We start from the raw sequence: 19,088 nt of genomic DNA, 5'->3' as shown, positions 1-19,088 counted from the left end.
CCTCCAGCGTTGATCTAGTAGCGGAACTGTCCTCAATGTCCCAGAACGTTATGTTTCTTCATTTGCTTCTTTACTTGTCCTTTTGCAAAATACAAAAGCTGTGTACTCTGGAATGTATCGTCCAAACAGGTATCCCTGTTCGATCAGGTAAGTAGTTTCAAACTATTACATCTCGATTTTAGCTTTTCGGTTCTCCAGAATCTATCTCTCTCAAGACTTCAATACTTGTCTCTTTCTCAATTTTAAAACAATTTCAAACAGCAAATTATCTAAGGGTGGGTTTTCAAACATTGCTAGGCCCAGAAAAAACTACTCGAATACTGCATTTCTCATTCCCTCCGCAGACAAACAGGACATTAGTTGGCTTTTAGTTCATACGGACAAAGCTTTGTAAAAGTATTAAACTGAAGAAATGTCTGTTCTTCCTTTTGTGGCAATCTATGTGAAGTTCTCTGCCCTTTTCTTCATGTCAGTAACTTAAGTTCCTCTGATCGGACTTTATATACATTCCAGCATCTCTAAAAGGTCCAGACAAAATTGCAAGGAGGCTAATTTTTATGTCTTTAAGAACTTCACTTAAGACTCTGTGAAATGGTTTTCAGTAAATGTAGAACACCCATAATGTGAAAATCAGTCGCCTTCGTCTGTCTTAGCTTGGTGGCTTTAATCAGTAGTCATTTCTGAAAACATTGAATGAAATAAATTACAGTGCTGTAAATTTTCCTCTTCAGACAGACATTAAAGTTGTTGCTGGAGATGGGTTTTACTGGTTAATGTGGAGTTGAGCCTTTCTGATATATGAATCTGAAAATTGTTTGAAACATCCTGTGTTGGTTGGTGTAGGTTAAAGATAATGCGGTTATTGAGTTGCAAATCTTCCCTGGATGTGATTCAGTGGAGATTTCAAATACTTTAATTTTTGAAATGTTGCCTTTTATGTAGATTATTTTTATATGTTGGTATTTTGATCTTGGAATAATTGATAGATCTTAAAGTTAGTTCATAGTTTTGTTTGATTTCCTGTTGTGAAAACCATCCATGTAATTGTCACTCTTAAAATAATTATCAAGTATCAGTCAGTGGACTGAAACGTGTTTTAAAGTGATAGTTGCTTTGACAGTTTTTACACTGTGCCTGTTTTATGCAGAAATTCAATATCTAGGGTACTTAAACCTGTAAGGTTCACCAGAGCTGAATACTTAAAATACATAAGTGATGTTTTGGGAGATTTGTATTGTGATACTGTCTGTCCTCACTTGATGGGGGCTTTAATTTGTTTGGTGCTGTAATGCAGACATTTTCTCTCCTAAAACGCTCTAGAATGCTTTTGAAAGGGAATAAAATAGGTTGCCTAACAGTTTTGAATGCCCTAGGATTGTGATCACTTAGCTTGTCAAGATTATATATTTACGTTTTGAAACAGAACCCAGTAAAAGCCTGTTTGGGCTTTACAGTCAAGCACTTCAAAAGCCCGTTGCTTTTCCGTTCTCCACTGCAAGCTTTCGAATTCTTCACCAAACGTAGTGCAGTTAGGCATTCCAGATGTGCCAGACGGGACCAAAACCAACTGGTTAAAGGGAGTGGATCTGTCCGTAGCCTAAAAGTGAACGGGGGAAGGCTGCTCTTGACAGAGAAGGTCAAATGAAGTCAGTCTCTGGCTGCACTTTGCTGGAGACTTCCTGCATAATTTTCAAGGAAATTGCTTAATCCTTTTGTATTTCAAGTTCTTAATCTCTAAAATAGGTAAAGTTCTCAGTCATAGATGGGTGGTTGATGTGAAGTTAATTGTAAGGAATTTGTGGTCCTTGAAGTAAAGGTAATTTATACAGATGCAGAACAGGCAGAGTCTTGGGTTCCCATGTTTGTAATACCTCTGCAGGCAAAGTAATGTACTATCATCCAGCAGTCTTTTTTATTGAACTGTGGTAATCTGAAGGGCAAAAGCCGATGTTCTGGCTTAGTCTGAGCGTTAACACAGGCTGTAGAGCTTTGACAACCATTTCCTGCTTCAAACCTGTAACTTTTTATTCACTTAGATCATAAACTGAACAGATATCAATGATTTTTGTTATCCATTTGAATTTGTCATCTGTATAATGCTTGTCCACTTTCTTAAGCAGTTTATATACCCAAAGATCAATCATTGGCATTGAGAAATACTTCCACCTGTTTAAAGTATTACAGGATATATGAAATGCTGTGGAATCATACTGTGCATAGTGCCTATCCCTACCTGCTTTACCAGTAAGCCAGCTATCTTATTGAGCAGGAGATTGTCCGACAGAGTATTGTTTCTTGCACTTGAACTCTGCCTTAGACAGAACCCCACAGAAAACAACTGGAGAATACCATTTCAGAAGTGCCTGTTCGGAGAGAAGTTTGAAATTATACTAGATTCTTCAGATCTCATATAACAAAAATATAAGCTCTGGCAAATTCAATTGCTGTACACTTGAAAGAGTTTTGAGACTGACTTATCTAACAAGTTTTGTTCATGGTAAATGTACTTTTTTGTTGCGCAACAGAGGTATTCAAAAAAGGCCATCTTTAGTTCGGAGAGTTTATTTTCCCTTATGTTGTTTATAATCCAAAGGTCAGAGAGTCTGTTGTTCTTCTATAGGGAGGACAGTTCAAATCATCATCGACTTAAAGGGTACTTGGGTAAACCAGCTTCTGTAGATTAAAAAACAGCTTTTCTGAACGCCCCTTGTCCGTCTCCCACCTTCCTTTCTCTAGCCTAACTTACCTTGTCTTTAGAAAGGATTTGTCATTTTATTTTACAAGGAAATAACTCATATGTGGAGGTACCTTTCGTTCCTTCTGTTACGGGTCTTTAGATGCCTGCAGAGACTGTTCCCGTCTACAGGGCAGCTAAAGTTACAGGAGATGAATCCCATGCTTTGTGTTGGAAATGATGGCATGGATACAAAAGGGCAGTTCTGATGCAAGCTGACACTCTTCTGGCCAGTTCTCTCATTTCTCTCTGGTTCTCTGAATAAAAGGAAATTAGAGCTGGTCCCCTGCTTTACCAAATTATAAGTGAGAAACTGTGGGAAGTCCGGTGAAATGCATTGCAACTGAGAACGCTCTTTAGAGGAAGTTTACTGAGGATGAAAGTAGTGGCTAGAGAAAAGATGTTCAACCTGTTTGGTACCCTTGACGTAACTTCTGCAAGAACTCATCCTCTCCTCTGGAGCGTGCTTCCCATTTAATGAGCGCAGGGTGATCACAACCCCCAGATTAGAAACCGTCTGTTAAATAGAGCTTTAATCCCCAATGAGTAAAGATTTTTAGGGTATGGTGGTCCTTTGTCTTTTATCCAAATTGACTCGCAATGCCTTCGTGCCTTGCTCTCGGTGTCAAAGAGTAAAGAGGGCAGCCAGGAAGAGTTTGGTTTGGTGTTACTTGGATTTTCATTCTTGAATGTAATTTGTTTATTAACTGAGAAAAACTAGTTTTTAAGGGGTTTTTATATTCAATTAGGAGTTGCTTATTTTTAGTTGCTGAAAGGTAAAAAAATACTTGGTGTTATACTTTGAATGTAATGTACAAAATGGTTTTTATTGGTGGGGGGGAAATGCTGTTCGAATAATAAACTTTCTTTCTATAAAGGACAAAATTCATTCATTTCCTCACAGAAGGCTGTGGCCTGGTTCAAGTAATCCAGGATAGGCTGTATCCATTCTTGCTGGCCTATTCTTGGTTACTTGCACTGGGAGGCAACCGCAACTGTGTGAACCAGAAAGACGCGGCTCAAGGACGCATGTTATTTTCTGCTCGCTGTTAAGAAGATGCATCCAGCCCACGAAACAGGACATTACAGGAGCTTGAGTTGTCATGGGCAGATTTCTTTGTCACGACTTGAAGATTTTGTTACCGTGAAGCTGGTTTTGAAAGGCCATTCTTTGTGTCCTATTTAATTGATTAAAATGGAGCTGGGCTTCTCTTTTGGGTTACAAATACCGAGTCTTTTTAGGTTAAGACTGCTTTGAGGTATAGAAAATGTATGTGGAAATACCAAATACTTAAAAATAATTAAAGATAATTACTCGTGTTCTGCCATTAGCAGCTGTAAGTACAAAATCCTGTGAAAACATGCCTAGTGCCTGACCTGTGCCTTAATATTTTAAGAGTAAGGTTCATTTTAAATAAGATTCTTTTCCTCTAAATTCTTACTGTGATAAGGGAGAAATTAGTGAGTGTAGAACACAGAAAAACTGGAGGTTTTGGGGGTTTTTTTAATGCCCCGAAGACAGGATATAAATCTCAGAAAAATGCCAGGAGCCAGTTAGTCTAGAGACTTAAACTGAAGACATCAGGCAACGGAGGGAAAAGCCAAGCCACAAATAACCATGCGGCATTGAGATGCAAGTCCAGCTGCTAACAAAGTAAAGGGGAAAAAATTCCAAATGAGGAGGAAGAGGAGAAAAGAGCTGCACTGTCAGCTGAAGAAAGCTTATTATGTGAAGTAAACCAAAGAGATTTGGTAGCCCAGGATACCAGTACGCTTGCAGTTGCTTCCAGTTCTAAGTAGGACTTCTCAAAAAAAAACTTCAAGGGGAATAACCATCCAGAGTATTAATATGTGCTGTTCTGGAAAAAATACCAGTGTTTTTAAAACAAAAAAAAAAAAGGGGGGGGGGGGTGGTGAAGGAGTGAGGGCTTTCTAGAAAAAGAGAGAATTAAGGGAAGAGTTTGGTGAGACCTTGTCCTAAGAGATCATATTTATTATTAATAAAGCATTTAAAATGAGGAGCAATTCTGTTGGCCGGAGCCCAATAGGTAAGATTTAAAGCGAAACAGCAAGAGAAACTCAAGTAGAGGAGGTTGAGGGCGCTCTGTGGTGGATCAGGAGATCTGAACTGCAGAGTGGAGACAATACAACTTTAAAATGCCGTGTATTTACAGCTAATACTGTCTGGTTGCAGTAGTAGGAGAGCTACAAATTGCCAAAAGAGCGCATATTACAAATACTTGCTTTTATAAGGCCACTCCTGTCCACAAGCCTGTGGTTAAGGAGCTCTCAGTCTGTAGCTACGGGGCTGATTTACTGTATGCTGCCTTTATGGAGGAGGTGGGTTACGTTGCAAGCAGCCAAATTCATATCCTTGGCTTGGAGTTTGTAATTACATTCCAAGTGGAAATAGTTCACTGACACAAGCATAGATAGGGACTGAGAGCGAAGACGAGACTTCTTTTGCCGTGGCTTTTGAAAACGCTAGGTTTTAAAAGGGAATTTAATACTGAATTCCAGAGTTTACTATCCAAGAATGATTTTAAGACTCTGTGGTAGCCCTTTTGTGCCCTCAAAAATAGTGTAGGAATATAGTTTAAGGCTAAAGAATTAAGAACTTCATAATGAACTGTAGAGTTAAGGAGTAACTTGTACCCTGCTATCTTTCCTCTTATAACTGGCAAGTCGGATAGTCTCTTTCCGGGTACCCAGATGCAGAGGGACTGCGGCTGTCTTTTTGCCTGTGCCTTTAAAGATTTAAAGATATAATTTGGAAAGGAAATACTACAGAACAACTTTGTGTAGTAAAATTTAAGTGGAAAATTAATTGCATTGTTATAGGAGAGGAAATTACTTGGTTTATGCCTAGTGAAATACAGGAAACTGCTGTAATTATCTGCGAAGAGAGCGGTGTTGAAGTACGGCTGTTAACTGTCTAATTCATAAAATGTCACACTTAATTAATTATTTAAATGCTGCTGTGTTTTTTTTTAAAAACAAAAATTAAATCTGGGGTTTAAATTCCTATCTGTAGCAAAGTGTGCATGTATTGCTTGAATTTGAAGGGCCAGAAATAGTTTAGTTAAACTTATTAAAGCAGATCAAGTCTTCATGCTATCAGCTATATGTTACAGAAAGTGGAAAAGTAATTAACATTTCTGCTTTAGTCATTAAGGTACAGCTCCATCATACATGTTTTTAATAAAACTTTGCGTTCAGATTTAGTTTTTCAATTTCAAGTCCCTGTTACGCAACTTTTTTTTCTTCTTTTGCTAAAGGCTTTAATTGTTACACTTCAGCTCAGGTTGGCATTTCCATAATTTTCTCCTTCAGGCTTTTTCTCTGGGTGCCGTATGTTTTTTACCTCTTTATTAATATGACTAGTAAAAGACATGCAATTACTCTAGTTCTACATATCAAAGAAAGAAATTCCCGAAATTGCATCAGTCCTGCAATTCTTCCTGAATTCAGTTATATGCCAGACTTCACTTGAAATTTCCAGTATTAAGGATTATTTGCCAAACAAAGAAGATAAAATGCTGCCAGTGTTTCCTCTCAACTTCTAATCTAAGTGCAAACAAGATAGATAAATATTTTTCAAGCAGACTCCCCTCTTCGGCCTCCCAGTGTATTGTGAACTACTTGTAAGCTTTCTGAGCAGCAGTTATCTTATCTTGGTATTTTCTGTGAACGCAAGTCATCTTGCCTGCCCTGAAGAGAGAGGCGAGGAGGCTCTCTCATATTCATTAATCAGGTTGTTGACAGGAGGCAGCCAAGCTGTGCCTGTATGGTTGTCAGTGCAAAAAGGCAAGATAACGTTGCTGAAACCAAGCTGCTCAAGAGGGGAGAGATCCGGAGCATTTACCGTCTTTATGGCAAGGTCACGGTAGAAGATGCTGTAGACCTTGCCACCAGATTTTGAAAGCAGCGTTTGCTAGACATTCTGCCTGGTGCCATGAAGGCTTTTTTTTTTTGGTGAAAGCTGTCCACAGAGCCCGATGACTGGGAACTGTCCGTACCAAGATATGGTACTCAGCGTCTGGAATTTAAAACACGAAAGAATTAGCCACAAGAATAAAACAGTTCCCTATTGTGCAATTGCTGTCATTACAGAGGTTTCGTCAGATTTATTTCTTCTGTAAAGCATTTCAGGACTGAAGACACCAGCACCAAAATCGTTTCGGTTGAGAGATCCGAATCCTTGCTTCTTGAGAAGCCCTCTTGTCTCTCTTTGCCTCTAATGAGGTTTTTCAAGAAGCATCCCTCCAGATGATGCACAGTATTTGCAACTGCATAATCAGCATGGGTCTTGGCAACCCATGCATTCAAATTTCTCGTTATTGGATGTCTGCTTTTATCTTGTGTACTTACGGGGCTTTTTCTTGCAGCGTTTCATTTGAACTGCTTCCATGCTAACTTTTGTGTCTTCAAGTGTTAGGATTACAGGAGTGTTTAGGGTTTGGGTTTGGGTTTTTTTTTTTTCTCTTTTACCTTAAATGCCATTTGACCTAAATAGTCATTGTCGTTCCAGGTTTATGTATTGAAACGACCACATGTGGATGAGTTTCTTCAGAGGATGGGAGAGCTCTTTGAATGTGTACTCTTCACAGCCAGTCTAGCCAAGGTATGTTCCTTTCTTCATCTCATTATGGTGCTGGTTAGTGGACTTTTGGTTGGGTTTTCTATGGAAAATCATTTCCACAGTTGGTACTATCTTAATTTTTCCCCTTCTTTTCTGCTGCTTTGTCTGACAGTGTGTACTTTGTCTGCTAGTGTGTGGGTAAGTGTTTCCATGGTAACACCATCACATATGGGCTTGTCTCATAATGTAGCCTCCATGCATTGCTCATAATGCCAATATGAAAGGCTTACAAGTTACCATGGTTATAGTGAGAAATTAGAAGGAATAGCATGCGAGTAAAGCAGTATATTAAAGCTGGGCATGAAATAAAATACTCTGTATTTAATGCTATCTACATGATCAATCAGTGATTCAGAAATTTACCGTGTCTGAAAATTGGGAACACGTTTTTGTTCTACCAAGGTGCAGTTGGAATCTGGAGTTTAAAAAAAAAAAAAAAAAAAAGACATTTTGTAAAGCTTGAAACCTCAACGGGAATATTTTGTGCCCTCTGGTCTCCAGTAGCAGTAGTACGTCGTAGGTAGTTTTGTGGTAGACATTACGGTAGTAGACATCTTGAATTCTTCACTTCTTTCAGTGTATTGTATTTGTGGTGTCTTGTTTGTAAAATTATATTGATTATTTCTAAATAATGTTCTAGCATAGTAAGCTTTTGCTCCAGCCTAGTGTAGAGATGGTGGAAGGGGACAGGACCCTGTCTGATCTGCTATAGTGCCACATTATCAGAGGACTCTTCTCTGCGCTCTGCCTACCCTGTTCTGTTCAGTCACATTGTGAAAATCCTAAATAATGGAACAATTTCATACGAAGGTAGATGCCTAGCAGTTTTCATAGGCAAAAGACAATTGATTTCAACATCAGTTTTGTTTCTTAGTTTAAAATATAGGAAAATGGTAACTCCTGTCCTGCAAAAAAAAAAGTTGTATCTATTTTCCAGTACATGGATATTTCGTGTTCTGGTTTATTTGGATAGTTTTGCTTGGACAGTTTATATCTACTGTTGGATTCTAAGCTGTGCCTCACTTAAAGTATCATCTTCCATATAAAATGAGAATTTCCCAGTATGTACGAGGGTATTTCCCCTAATAACATCTTTCTTTGATCTTTTATGGCCCAATTATGCAGTTTGGTAATCTTAAGATTCTTACTAACCCAGTCACTCCAAGGGCATCGTTGGAAAAAGCTACATCAAGCCCAGATGCGTTCATTGCAGTTTCTCTTCAGAGGCACGTGGAAATGAATCAGCTGTGGAAATGGCTTCATATAGATTTTCTGTTAGCACTGGCTGGTTTTATGGTAATCTTAGGTGAGATCTCTGGATCCATCAACTTCTAGGTAACTCCTAGGGTAACTAAGAATAAAACCTAACCGATAAATCATAGAAAACATTAGAGTACAAGTTAGCCTTCTGTAGAAAAATAACTGTCCTACTTTTGCATTATCTGTCTATTAATCACTTCAGGTTTGCAGGCATGTAAGTTAATTAACAAGGAGCAGGGAAGAAAATGAAGGGCTTTTTATCTGAAATTATTTTGTGTCTCTTTGTGTAGTTTTGTGAATTAGCCTTACCTGCATATTGCTAACTTCATGTTTCTAACTTCTATTTTTAAGTATGCAGACCCAGTAGCCGACTTACTGGATCGCTGGGGTGTGTTCAGGGCAAGGCTCTTTAGAGAATCCTGTGTTTTCCACCGAGGAAATTATGTGAAGGATCTCAGTCGACTGGGACGTGAGCTGAGTAAAGTTATTATAGTAGATAATTCTCCTGCATCTTACATCTTCCATCCTGAAAATGCAGTAAGTATTGTTAGTATTCAGAGTACTCAAGCATACCTTTATCTTTCTGGTCCTTGCCCAAACTTTCTGATTCAGAAAAGAGCCTTTCAGAACGCTAACTTCTATTAGTTTCTCTATTTTCTTAAACTGCAGGTAGGTTCTAGTATTCACTGCTGAATGGTGAAGGACTAGGGCAAACTGATCTTGACAGTGTGTCATAGCCATGGCTGTTCATCTGCTTTCAGTTTGAGCTTTTGGCACGAAGTCCACCAGTTTTGAGAAACACCAAGCAGTGTAGAACCTGAATAACCTAGCTCTAAAAAGCAAAGCTGCCCTCCAGCATAGTTTGTGTTCTTTGGAGTGGTGATTACAGAAAGGATGGATTACTTGAACTGCCTTTGGTACTCCCGTCTTTTTTTACTGTGTGAATGCAAATACTTTATTAGACAAGGCAATTAATGCTTTACTGGTTACTCTCTGAGTTCTGTATTCGTAGCTAAGGGGAAGAAAAAAAAATATCCTATTGCGTTGTTATGCCTCTCCTTTTAAGTATTTTTGTGATAACTCGCTTCACAGTTAGAATTGTTAGTCGACAAGTTCATCAAGTTTTAGGAATAAGGATGAAAGGCAGGCAACAGTACTTCAAGGGAGAATGACTGCGAGCGTGCGCATTTTCACTGTGTGTTTCGTATCAGCTCCAGAAACTGATGGAACGGTCTGGCACTTGCGCCATCCATTGCTGCAATCGGTACAGATGGTAACATCAATTTTGTAGCTGCCAGGGCAGCAAGCTGGAACTCGCCTTCGATCTACTGACTTTGAACAACCAGGCTGTGCAATGTTTTCTTTGATGTTTTTAGCCTGCCTTTTCTGTGAACTGTTAAAACTCTAACGTAGGAAATTTTTATCGGGAACCCTGTTTTGCATAGTCCTGCCTCTCCAGAATAGCATTTTTTTTTTTTTACATGAGCTATTTATCTTGCAGCAATCAGCTTTTAAATTCGGATCCTGATACTGTGATGCCCTAAACGATTGGGTGAAAACATTTTTCTGGTTGATGCCACACATGGTTTAAAGTTGCTATTTATAATAACCAGGAGCTGTAGCTCTAATTTATGTTCATGGTTAAAATTAAAAACCTGATCCAGATCGTCATTTGGTGTCTCGGAATTCAGTGCCAAGAAAATAATGAGCTGTAGAAATTTGGAAGATGAAATCAAGGGCCTTGTCAGAGTGCTTTAATCATGTATAGAAAAGTGCTGTTAGCTAACTGATATGCGAGTCTCTGCAGAAACCAGAGCTCGTAACAAGGGCCAAGATAGTCTTTAAAAGACCTCAGTATACTTCCATAGTGAAGGTACACAGAACTCCTTCCCCAGATCCAGCCCATATATTTAAGAAGTGTTATTGTATGCATTATATTCTGAACCTGCTCTCAAGGTCTTCTATTTTAATCGGAGAACTGTTCTGTACTCGCTGTTTAAATATTTCCTCTGCAGCCTCATGCCAGAAGGGGTTGTTGCTGCGTGCCTATGTTTAGTGACTCACCCTGATAATACTTAAAGGGGAAGAAAAAAGACTCACCCGTAAATAAAGTGTCAGTACAGCTTCATAGCCTGTATCTTCTTTCCATTCTATTCTGAATATCAAGGCAGCAGAGCAACTGAGCTGCCCAGTGTCGGGTCATTTAGGTTACCTGGATACGTAGGAGGGGGTCAGCTGCGTGTCAGCTGTTTTACAGTTCGCTTTGGCCGGTCAGCTGTTGTACAGCTGGGTTTGGGGTTGATGTTGCATACCAGAAAAATGTGGGCTTGACCCTGGTACTCCACTGGAATGCTAATGACTTGCAGTTTGCCTTTCTGTGATGGCAGTCGGTATTACGGGACAGCTACGTAGGCAGAACTCACGTGTTCTTCACATCACAAAGTCATCTCAGTATTTATTGGTTGCTCTGTTTCAGGTGCCTGTGCAGTCCTGGTTTGATGACATGACAGACACAGAGCTGCTAGATCTTATTCCTTTCTTTGAAGGACTAAGCAAAGAGGAAGAAGTTTACAGTATGCTTCATAAACTCTGCAACAGGTAGCCCTTAACTTTGACTGACTTCTGCTACTAGATTGCAGTTGCTAGAGGCTGTCTCCATCTTTTTCAGCTCTTTCAAATGTAAGCTTTGGGGAGGTCACCCCTGTCAGAAGTGCTACTCTTGATCTTCCTGTTACGTTGGACACGAAGGACAATCATGAGTGATGCTCTTAAGCCTTCAGAAACCTGACTCCTAAGGTCATGTGTTCAGACTACTTTTTTAAAGGAAAAAAAAAAAAAGCTATTTTAAATGGGACTCTTTTAACGAATTTCATAAACGGACATCTTTTACTGGATCAGCTTTTCTTAAAACATGCCAAAAAAGAAGCTTGTATTTCAGCAGTTGAATTTCTCTCCCTTTCTTCCCCTCCCACTATGCAGACAATTTTACCCCCCTGCTTAGAGCAGTTGACCTGACTCTGAATTTTTTCTTACAGAATGAAGTGCCTTTTTGAATGTTATTTTAAGATAAAAATTCATTTTTGTATAAGACGTATTTCCAGACATCTTTTAGTCTTGTATTGTCTAAATGCTTTAAAAGGAAAAAGGAAAAAATTTTATAGAGCACTGTAATATATAACAAAGGAAAAAGTGGAAACAAAGATGCTGGGTTCCTGTCTCCACAATGACATTGTGTTACATTTTGTCATGCTCAGAAGGTTTAAGCGTTTCTGGGAGGGGTGATTTGGGTTGATTACATGGTTGTTTCACTGATACGATTTTGGGCACAGTTTTGAACATATCTGCAGTTGTTTGAGCATTAGGGAATGATGGAATGGAGAAGAAGGTGGCTAATAGATCTAAAGCGCCTTTTCTTCTAGACGAAGTTCTGTTGTCTCTGCTTACGCACAACTGCCATGCCTCTCGTTTTTTGGAAAACCATTATCTTGGGAGAATGGGGAGGAGGTCTATTTATTAGTTTAAGATTCTTTTCTTTAAAAAACCCATCTGGGTAAGCTGGATCTGTATTGAGCTGTTTGGAGTACTTTTTTCTTTTAATTGCTGCTACTGTATACTCACCAAATGGAGTTGACCATCGGCTGTTATACTGTTTTTGCCACTGTGCCTGTGCTATGAAACATTTTCTGTAAGCTGCAGACTTGGGCAATAAATAAAATGCAGGCTTCGTAACCCACCCCTATGTATTAATCCTACAGTATCTGATATACCAGAGAACTCAGTTAAAGGTGACCTGCAAAGGATTTTTTTTTTTTTTATATATATAGATATATAATCTTTTTTTTTTCAATTGGGATGAAGCCCACTCATTTTTTTGGTACATAAAAATGCAAAAAGTATTTTTCCCACATCTCTGATTTGTATTTCTTCCTCAAGGTGTAAGGTACAGATCGGGAGCTTTCTCAAGTCTTACTAGAAGGGCAGAAGTTACTAGCCTAGACTAAATGTGGTTGTATGGCTTTGGAGTTGAGCAAGTTCTATCTCTGAATCTGAGAACCTGCTTAGCATCTTCTCTAGTGTCACAGGTACCCTTCCAAAAGAATAACTTTTAAATATTGTAAGCCTTTGAAGAACAAGGCACGCCTTTTTTTTTTTCTCCTTTCCAGCGTCACCTTTTAATTATTTTCCGCACCAGAAATCTACAAACATAAAAATTACGGCTGTGTTTGGCTGTCGTCCGAGAAAGCCAAATGGAGTAGTTGGTGCTTCTAATTAGCCTTGTGCTAAATTCTGAATAGTAGATCCCTTTGCCTTTGCTATTTTTCTTGAAAAGTCTTGACGACTTGGAAGAAACCTTTTGCGACGGACTTGGATTGCCATCCTTGTCCAAAACATTGGTGAAGCAGCTTAACAAATTCATTCATAGAGGGGCAGGCCAGCCTACGCAGGTCAGTGAGCAGATTGTCGTAGGTGCAGTATAAGACTGAAAGATGACTTGCCCCCGTGCAGCGCAGCTGTGCGCCAGCCGCTCGCTCTTCCCGTAGCGAGGGACGTTAGAGGCAGTCCCGTGACACTCGTGAGTCTGTACGGCATCACCGTTTTGTTTTCTTACCAGCTGGCATTACCTTAGTACTGTATAATTCTGTGCCACAACAAAACACAAAACTGTCAAATTTTAAAACCTACATTGTTTTAAAAAAATGAAAATTAAAAAAAAAAGGACGTATGGATTCTGGTTAGTCCATTAACGTTTACTTTCGGTTTGAGAGAGTTTAATTTTGTATTTGACTTCAGAGTAATGAAACTGTAAGCTGCCAAAAAAGTTGTTCTCTGAGCAGTATTTTCAACTGTGTCTGTAGCTTCTAGGCTTCAAATACAGTTTGCAGGGAAGTATTCAGGTTGTAGTTAGTTGTGCAGGTATGATAGGAATGGCTGAAAAAATTCAAAGACTTTCTCGCTAGCATTAGACCAAACAATCTTCCAATTAGACAATAAATAACCCCACAGAGACATTACCATTTAATGGTTGTGACCTGTTGTATGTGAGACGAACCATGTCATTAGTTTGCATTTAAGAAAGCAGCGATTTCATGAACCAGTTGCCTTAAGTCTGTGAATGAATGTTGATTATTAAAGTGTCTTGCATTGTTTTAAAATCCACATATAATGGACAACTGAACTTCTGCACCAGCTTCTGGAAGAACGGTTCTGATGATGTTCTGTACAGCCATACTTGTTCTGTTTTGTTTATTTTGGCTCTTGAAATCCACAAATTTTAAAAAAAAAAAAAAAGAAACAGCAACAACTTATTTTAACTTAGTATAGCATTAAAATGACACTTGGTGACAAAACAAAGGTGAAGAACTTAGCAACAGCTTTGATCTCTGCTGGTATCTCAAGAATATTTTCTATAACTTCTGGTGAAATTTTGGGGGTTTTTAACTCATTCCCGTTGAAATAAACCTTGGAGTGCTCTGCAGTCAGGTGTGGCCTGCCCTGGGTATGCAGATTTGGCCAGAGGGATCAAACCGGCGTAGTCGTTTATTTTGACACTGTCGTCATACTTGAAATTTCAAGTTTTAAGTTTGCGTGAATACACATACGCTATATACTTAGAGTTTCTAGATTTTAACAAAGCAATATAGGTCTGTCCATAAAGTCAGATAACGAGTGGAATGTGTGTAAAATCTGCAATACGGGTATTTGATTGTATTTTAAATACAAGATTTTAAAAATTAAAATAGAAAAAAAAGAACTTGTTTCCTAAATCTCTTGCATATTTTGAAGCGCAGTTAATGCCTGCAGGTCACCAGGGCTGTGACAGACCCTGGGTGTCAGTTCTATTTCCAGATACTACAGAAGTCTTTTAAGAGGTCTTTTCCAGTTGGTCTTTCTGTTCAGCTAAAGAAATGCTCCCTGGCCTGAGGTTCTGTTGTCCTTTTTATGTCGGGTTAAAAAAGGTTTTTTGCCTGTATAGGTATTTTTAAATTAAGCTGTAAGGCAGAATGCCTTAGATTCTTGAAATTCAACTGAAGTGTTACGATTAAATTGCCATTTGTAAACTAGGGCTGTGCGCAGAGTACTTGTGAACCACCAGGAAGCGTGGCAGGTTTTGGATGGAAGATGGTAGCAGATGTACGATATTGCTGTGTTCATTTAGGTAGCTTCGGAAGAATAATTTGTCTATTTGTTTTGCCCTTTAATCTTTTTTTAAACAGCAAAGTTATACATGGAAGAAACTCAACACCTGAAGAGATTTGGTTATCAGTGTATGCAATCACTTTATCACAGCATGATTTTGATTAGACTGGTTGGGGACAATAAAGTATCTAAATGACACTGGTGTGTACTGATGTTGGAGCTTTTGAAATGTCAGTGTAAAAAAGAAAAATAAGAAAAAATCTGTAGCTATATAATTTACAAACACGTAATCCTATGTTTTACAGATTCTTTTTAAACTAATAAAACACAGTGCCGCACAGCCCTATTTGTAAAACAAAACCAAGTTTGTGCCTCTGATTTCCAAGGTGCTGTGATGTTACGCCTTTGTGGGGCGAGGAGGGCAGGTGAGGCTTGCGTGGGGCGATGGCTTAGAGATCTCTGGGCTAACTATGCAAAACCAGCTGTCAGTTTTCTGTTTTCACGTGATATTGTAAAAAATCCAGCTGACTTTTTTTCTTTCTTGTTAAAGATCTATCGGGAAGTTCTTAGCAGAGGAGTAAGCAATGGAAATGTTTCTTTTTTCTTTTTTTTTTTTCCTAATAATGGAGCTGTTTACACTTTAATGCAATGAACAATCCAGCGATACTTGAGAAACACTACAGATACCATATGAGTGTTTTCAGGAGAGAGGAGTGTTGTCAATCAGGTATTGAATGGTTTCTTTACTGTCACAAATAAAAAATTTTAACAATATAGTTACTTGTGCATGTAATACTTCTCTGGGAAAAAAGAATTTCTGCACTTCCCCTTCAGTAATAGTCACTGCCCTAATTTGACAGGGACTTTATTCCTGCTAATGCACATCCGTGTTAGGTAGTCACCTCACCCATCTCTCTTCCACTCTCCTCCCCCTCTCCTCTTTAAGTCATGTATAGGACTCCTTATTGACTGCCCTGGCACCTGCTTGTGCAAACAGAGCTGATGAACTACTGATGAACTCTGCGAAATAAATTGGTGGTGACTCTGGCAGATGTTCCAGCTATTTAGATCTCTTGGATGAGATCATACAATAATTTGTTCAAGTCTCAAAGCTGTGTGACTTCTTTTGAAGGGCTTACTTCAGCTACTTGAATAGCTGTTCTTAACATCACTGCCATATCCAAATGAATATCTGAATAAAACACTTTATTGGGTTGGAAAGTCTATTTCAGGACTTTTTATCTGACACACTAAGACTTAGGCAGAGCCTTCCTTTCTAGGAAAAGGCACATATTATCAGCGCTTTATGAGCAGAAAACCTCAGGCCTGTTAGAATAAGCAGCTGGCTCAAGGTAGCACATTAGTTGAATTAAAAATATTTTTTAGTTATTCCTGTGGTCGGTTGGAACGACCTCGACTGCCTTTCCTTTGTACTGGTGGGTGGAGTTTTTGATTTATTTCTTTTTTTAAGGTTTTTGGGGTTCGGGGTTTTTTTTATTCTTTATTTTTACCAATCTCTTTAGCTGCTACTTAGGATAAAGATGCCTTTCTTTCACTCAGCAAAACAAGCATTTCAAAATTCATAAAAACAGCTCATTTATAGTGGTGAGAAAGATACTGTTGTTCTACCCTGGCTGATTGAAAGTAAGTGTTTGCTAAATCGAATGCACCATAGTCTATAAATGCACCTCTGTGCATATGCCTTCCGATTTTTTTTTCTTTCCCTTTTTTATCGCGTTCTGACTCAGAAGGCAAGCCAACCGCTCCGAAATTCCCTGCAAGATGGGATGGGGCTCTCCCAGGTGGGCTGCAGCTCCGGGGGGCCCCACAGCCTCCCGCAGTGTTGCTGGCACGCGACCTCGGCCAGCCAGAGTTCCTCCGGCGCAGCCGTGCTGGCAGCAGGAGGCCAGGCGAAGTTCTCCTGGATTCCTGTTGGTTCTGCTGGAGCTCCTGGAAAAAAATAAATGACCTTTGGGGAATATATTGCTTTTGACAGGTTGGCAAACTCAAACTTGAAAAGCTTCCAGGCGTGTTTTGTTCAAAGCCTTCTGCGGTGCCGTTTCAAAGGGAGCTGCGCTGAGGAGCAGGTTGTCCTGTAATTGCTTAACGCCACGTTAATCAGCATTTCTGAAGCACAGGACATACACTAACGTCTTGGACTTAACAGAGATTGATTTGACTCGGTGAAGTAGGTCTGCGTCTGCAATTACGCACCTTCCCAAACAGCTGTTTTAAAAGGTTAGATTTGGGCATCGCTTAAATCGGCAACAGGCTGCATTTTTGAGGCGGGGGCTGTGTTCGCTTAGCTGCGTCCCCCGGGCCTCGGCGGAGCCTGTGCTGCAGCCGTACCTCCCGCCGCTCCGCTCTCCGCGACCGGCATCGTTCCGTTTTGCAACCGCCTTTCCATTCGGTGACGTCGGCGCGTTCCACCAGGACGTAAATTGCAGGAAAACGCTGGACAAAGAAACGAAACGCAGCTGGCCCCCGTCGGCCGTAGCCACCGTCTCGGGCTGGACTCAGCGAGGGCAAGGCTGTTGCTACTTGAAGGCGAACGGAGGAGTCACCGTTCAGGCAGAAACGTGTCACCCCCTCCGAGAACCGCTGCTCTTCCTGGTAACGGGGGTTGATCGTTTTGGTCATACAAAGGCAAGGTTACCCCACCTAGGAGCTGCCAGCACTTCAATAAACGTTGCGCTCGAAGAGTCTGAGGGGCGTTGGAGGAGCTGCTGGCTTGACGACGGGTTGTTTTCTTTGTCAGATTTTAATGAGCTTTTGTGATAAAAACCAAATTTCTTTACAGTGTAACTTTGTGATTTTTTTTTTCATGCTTTGATTCAGTTTGACAATAAACAATCTGTGTTATTTTTTTCATCCTCTTCATGTCTGATAATGCATATAGTTGAGAAATCCCCCTCTCCCCTACATATGCTGTTATCCTTGGGGGAAGCAAAGACTGATTCTAGAAAGTTCTCATCATTCCAGTCCTGTCCCAACTATGCACTTGCTGGCCTTTAAAGATTAAAGCCTCGACTGCTAAGCATCGAGGGCTTCGTCCTTTGGCAGCAAATGCAGGTGCGTTCACTTCCCATTTTTTTTTAACCTGCTGAGATTTGGATTAAACAATCTTGCTGCTTCCAAAGCCACCGAAGCTTGTACGTGAGCTGGAGCTGAAGGAAGCAGGACCCTGGGTTCTGGGAGTGGAGGGGACGAGGTGCTGGAGAGAGCGGGTGCTGCAGACTGCTGGGGTTTCCCGCGCGAGCCGGGTTTAGTCCCCACGCGCAGCGTCCCTCGTCTCGCGTTCGAGGGCAGACGGTCGATTCCTCGCCTGGCTGCCCTTGGTTTGCGCGGGTGAGGGGCGCCGGGTGCAGATCAGGAGGCAGCTCGCTGCGTTTTCTTCCAGGCTCGGTGTCTGCAGCACCTGGGAATGTGAGGACATCCATCGATGGTGGTTCTGAGCAGGTGACCTGATGCTGGTCTCGCATTCACCAGTGATGACCACTCTATAGGCAGACAGCGTTTCTACCCTAAGCAAACTGGAGGGAACCGGGGGAGCTGCCTCTTACTTGAGTTGAATTGGTTCAAGGTGACCATGTGAAGCTGCTTTTCATCTGGCACATGTCTCCGAGGTCGGTCTTCAGACCGTAGCGTGTAAGTAAATATCGTGCTGATGAAGTTTGGTGTAAATTAAGCACGCGCCAGCAGGTGAAGCCACAGAAATACGAAAGTCTGCCATATTTTCCTGTGTGTTTTTAGTAGGAAAATATAAATGTTTTTAGAATTTTTTTCTAATCTCCACCTAAAGACCTGGTTACTACGTGCCATACCATGAGAGGTTGAGAACCATAAATACACGTAAAATCTATGTGTGTTTTTAAGCACCTGAAATTTTTGGGTGTAACACCTGGTGTCTTGGGCCATTTTGTTCCCTCATGAGCAAATGCATTTATGAGAAGAAGAGAGGAAGATTTTTGTTGAGACCTGAGCCCGTTTCTAGCTTAGTGGGGCCACGGGCTGCGTAAGAGTAGGGCTGAGACTGAGCTTTTGAGGTCCTGCCCTTGGCTCTATGTCAGAGGGCTGCGTGGCTCTGTGACCCCTCAACTTTTAATAGTTAATAACGAGCAGAGCTTTGATCTCATCTGAATCCTCTGTAACACATCTTAGTAATTCAGTTAAGGCAGGTTCAGATGAATAGTAGTTCACTGGCCTGATCTCAAATCTGCTGAATAGATCTCGAAATAACAACCGGAGGGACGGGAACAAACATTTGGGATGATGGCGGTTGCGGTTGGAAAACGGTTGGGCTATTGCGTCGGG

General features: G+C 40.4%; 1 protein-coding gene across 6 annotated transcripts in view; it reads left to right on the top strand.

Moving 5' to 3' along the window:
- The window catches only part of CTDSPL (CTD small phosphatase like), an 84,945-nt gene extending 67,300 nt beyond the window's left edge, over positions 1-17,645 (top strand). For all 6 annotated transcript variants that reach the window (XM_064445127.1, XM_064445131.1, XM_064445129.1 and 3 more), the window contains 3 exons: positions 7,266-7,358; positions 8,988-9,173; positions 11,113-17,645. In XM_064445127.1, the coding sequence (XP_064301197.1) occupies positions 7,266-7,358; positions 8,988-9,173; positions 11,113-11,238 (405 nt within the window). In that variant the 3' untranslated portion in view covers positions 11,239-17,645. The remainder of the gene's footprint in view (positions 1-7,265; positions 7,359-8,987; positions 9,174-11,112) is intronic.
- The last annotated feature ends 1,443 nt before the right edge of the window (positions 17,646-19,088 follow it).

This window comes from Phalacrocorax carbo, chromosome 2 (assembly GCF_963921805.1).
Source record: "Phalacrocorax carbo chromosome 2, bPhaCar2.1, whole genome shotgun sequence".
Classification (NCBI taxonomy): domain Eukaryota; kingdom Metazoa; phylum Chordata; class Aves; order Suliformes; family Phalacrocoracidae; genus Phalacrocorax; species Phalacrocorax carbo.
This window is presented reverse-complemented; position numbering and strand designations above follow the sequence as displayed.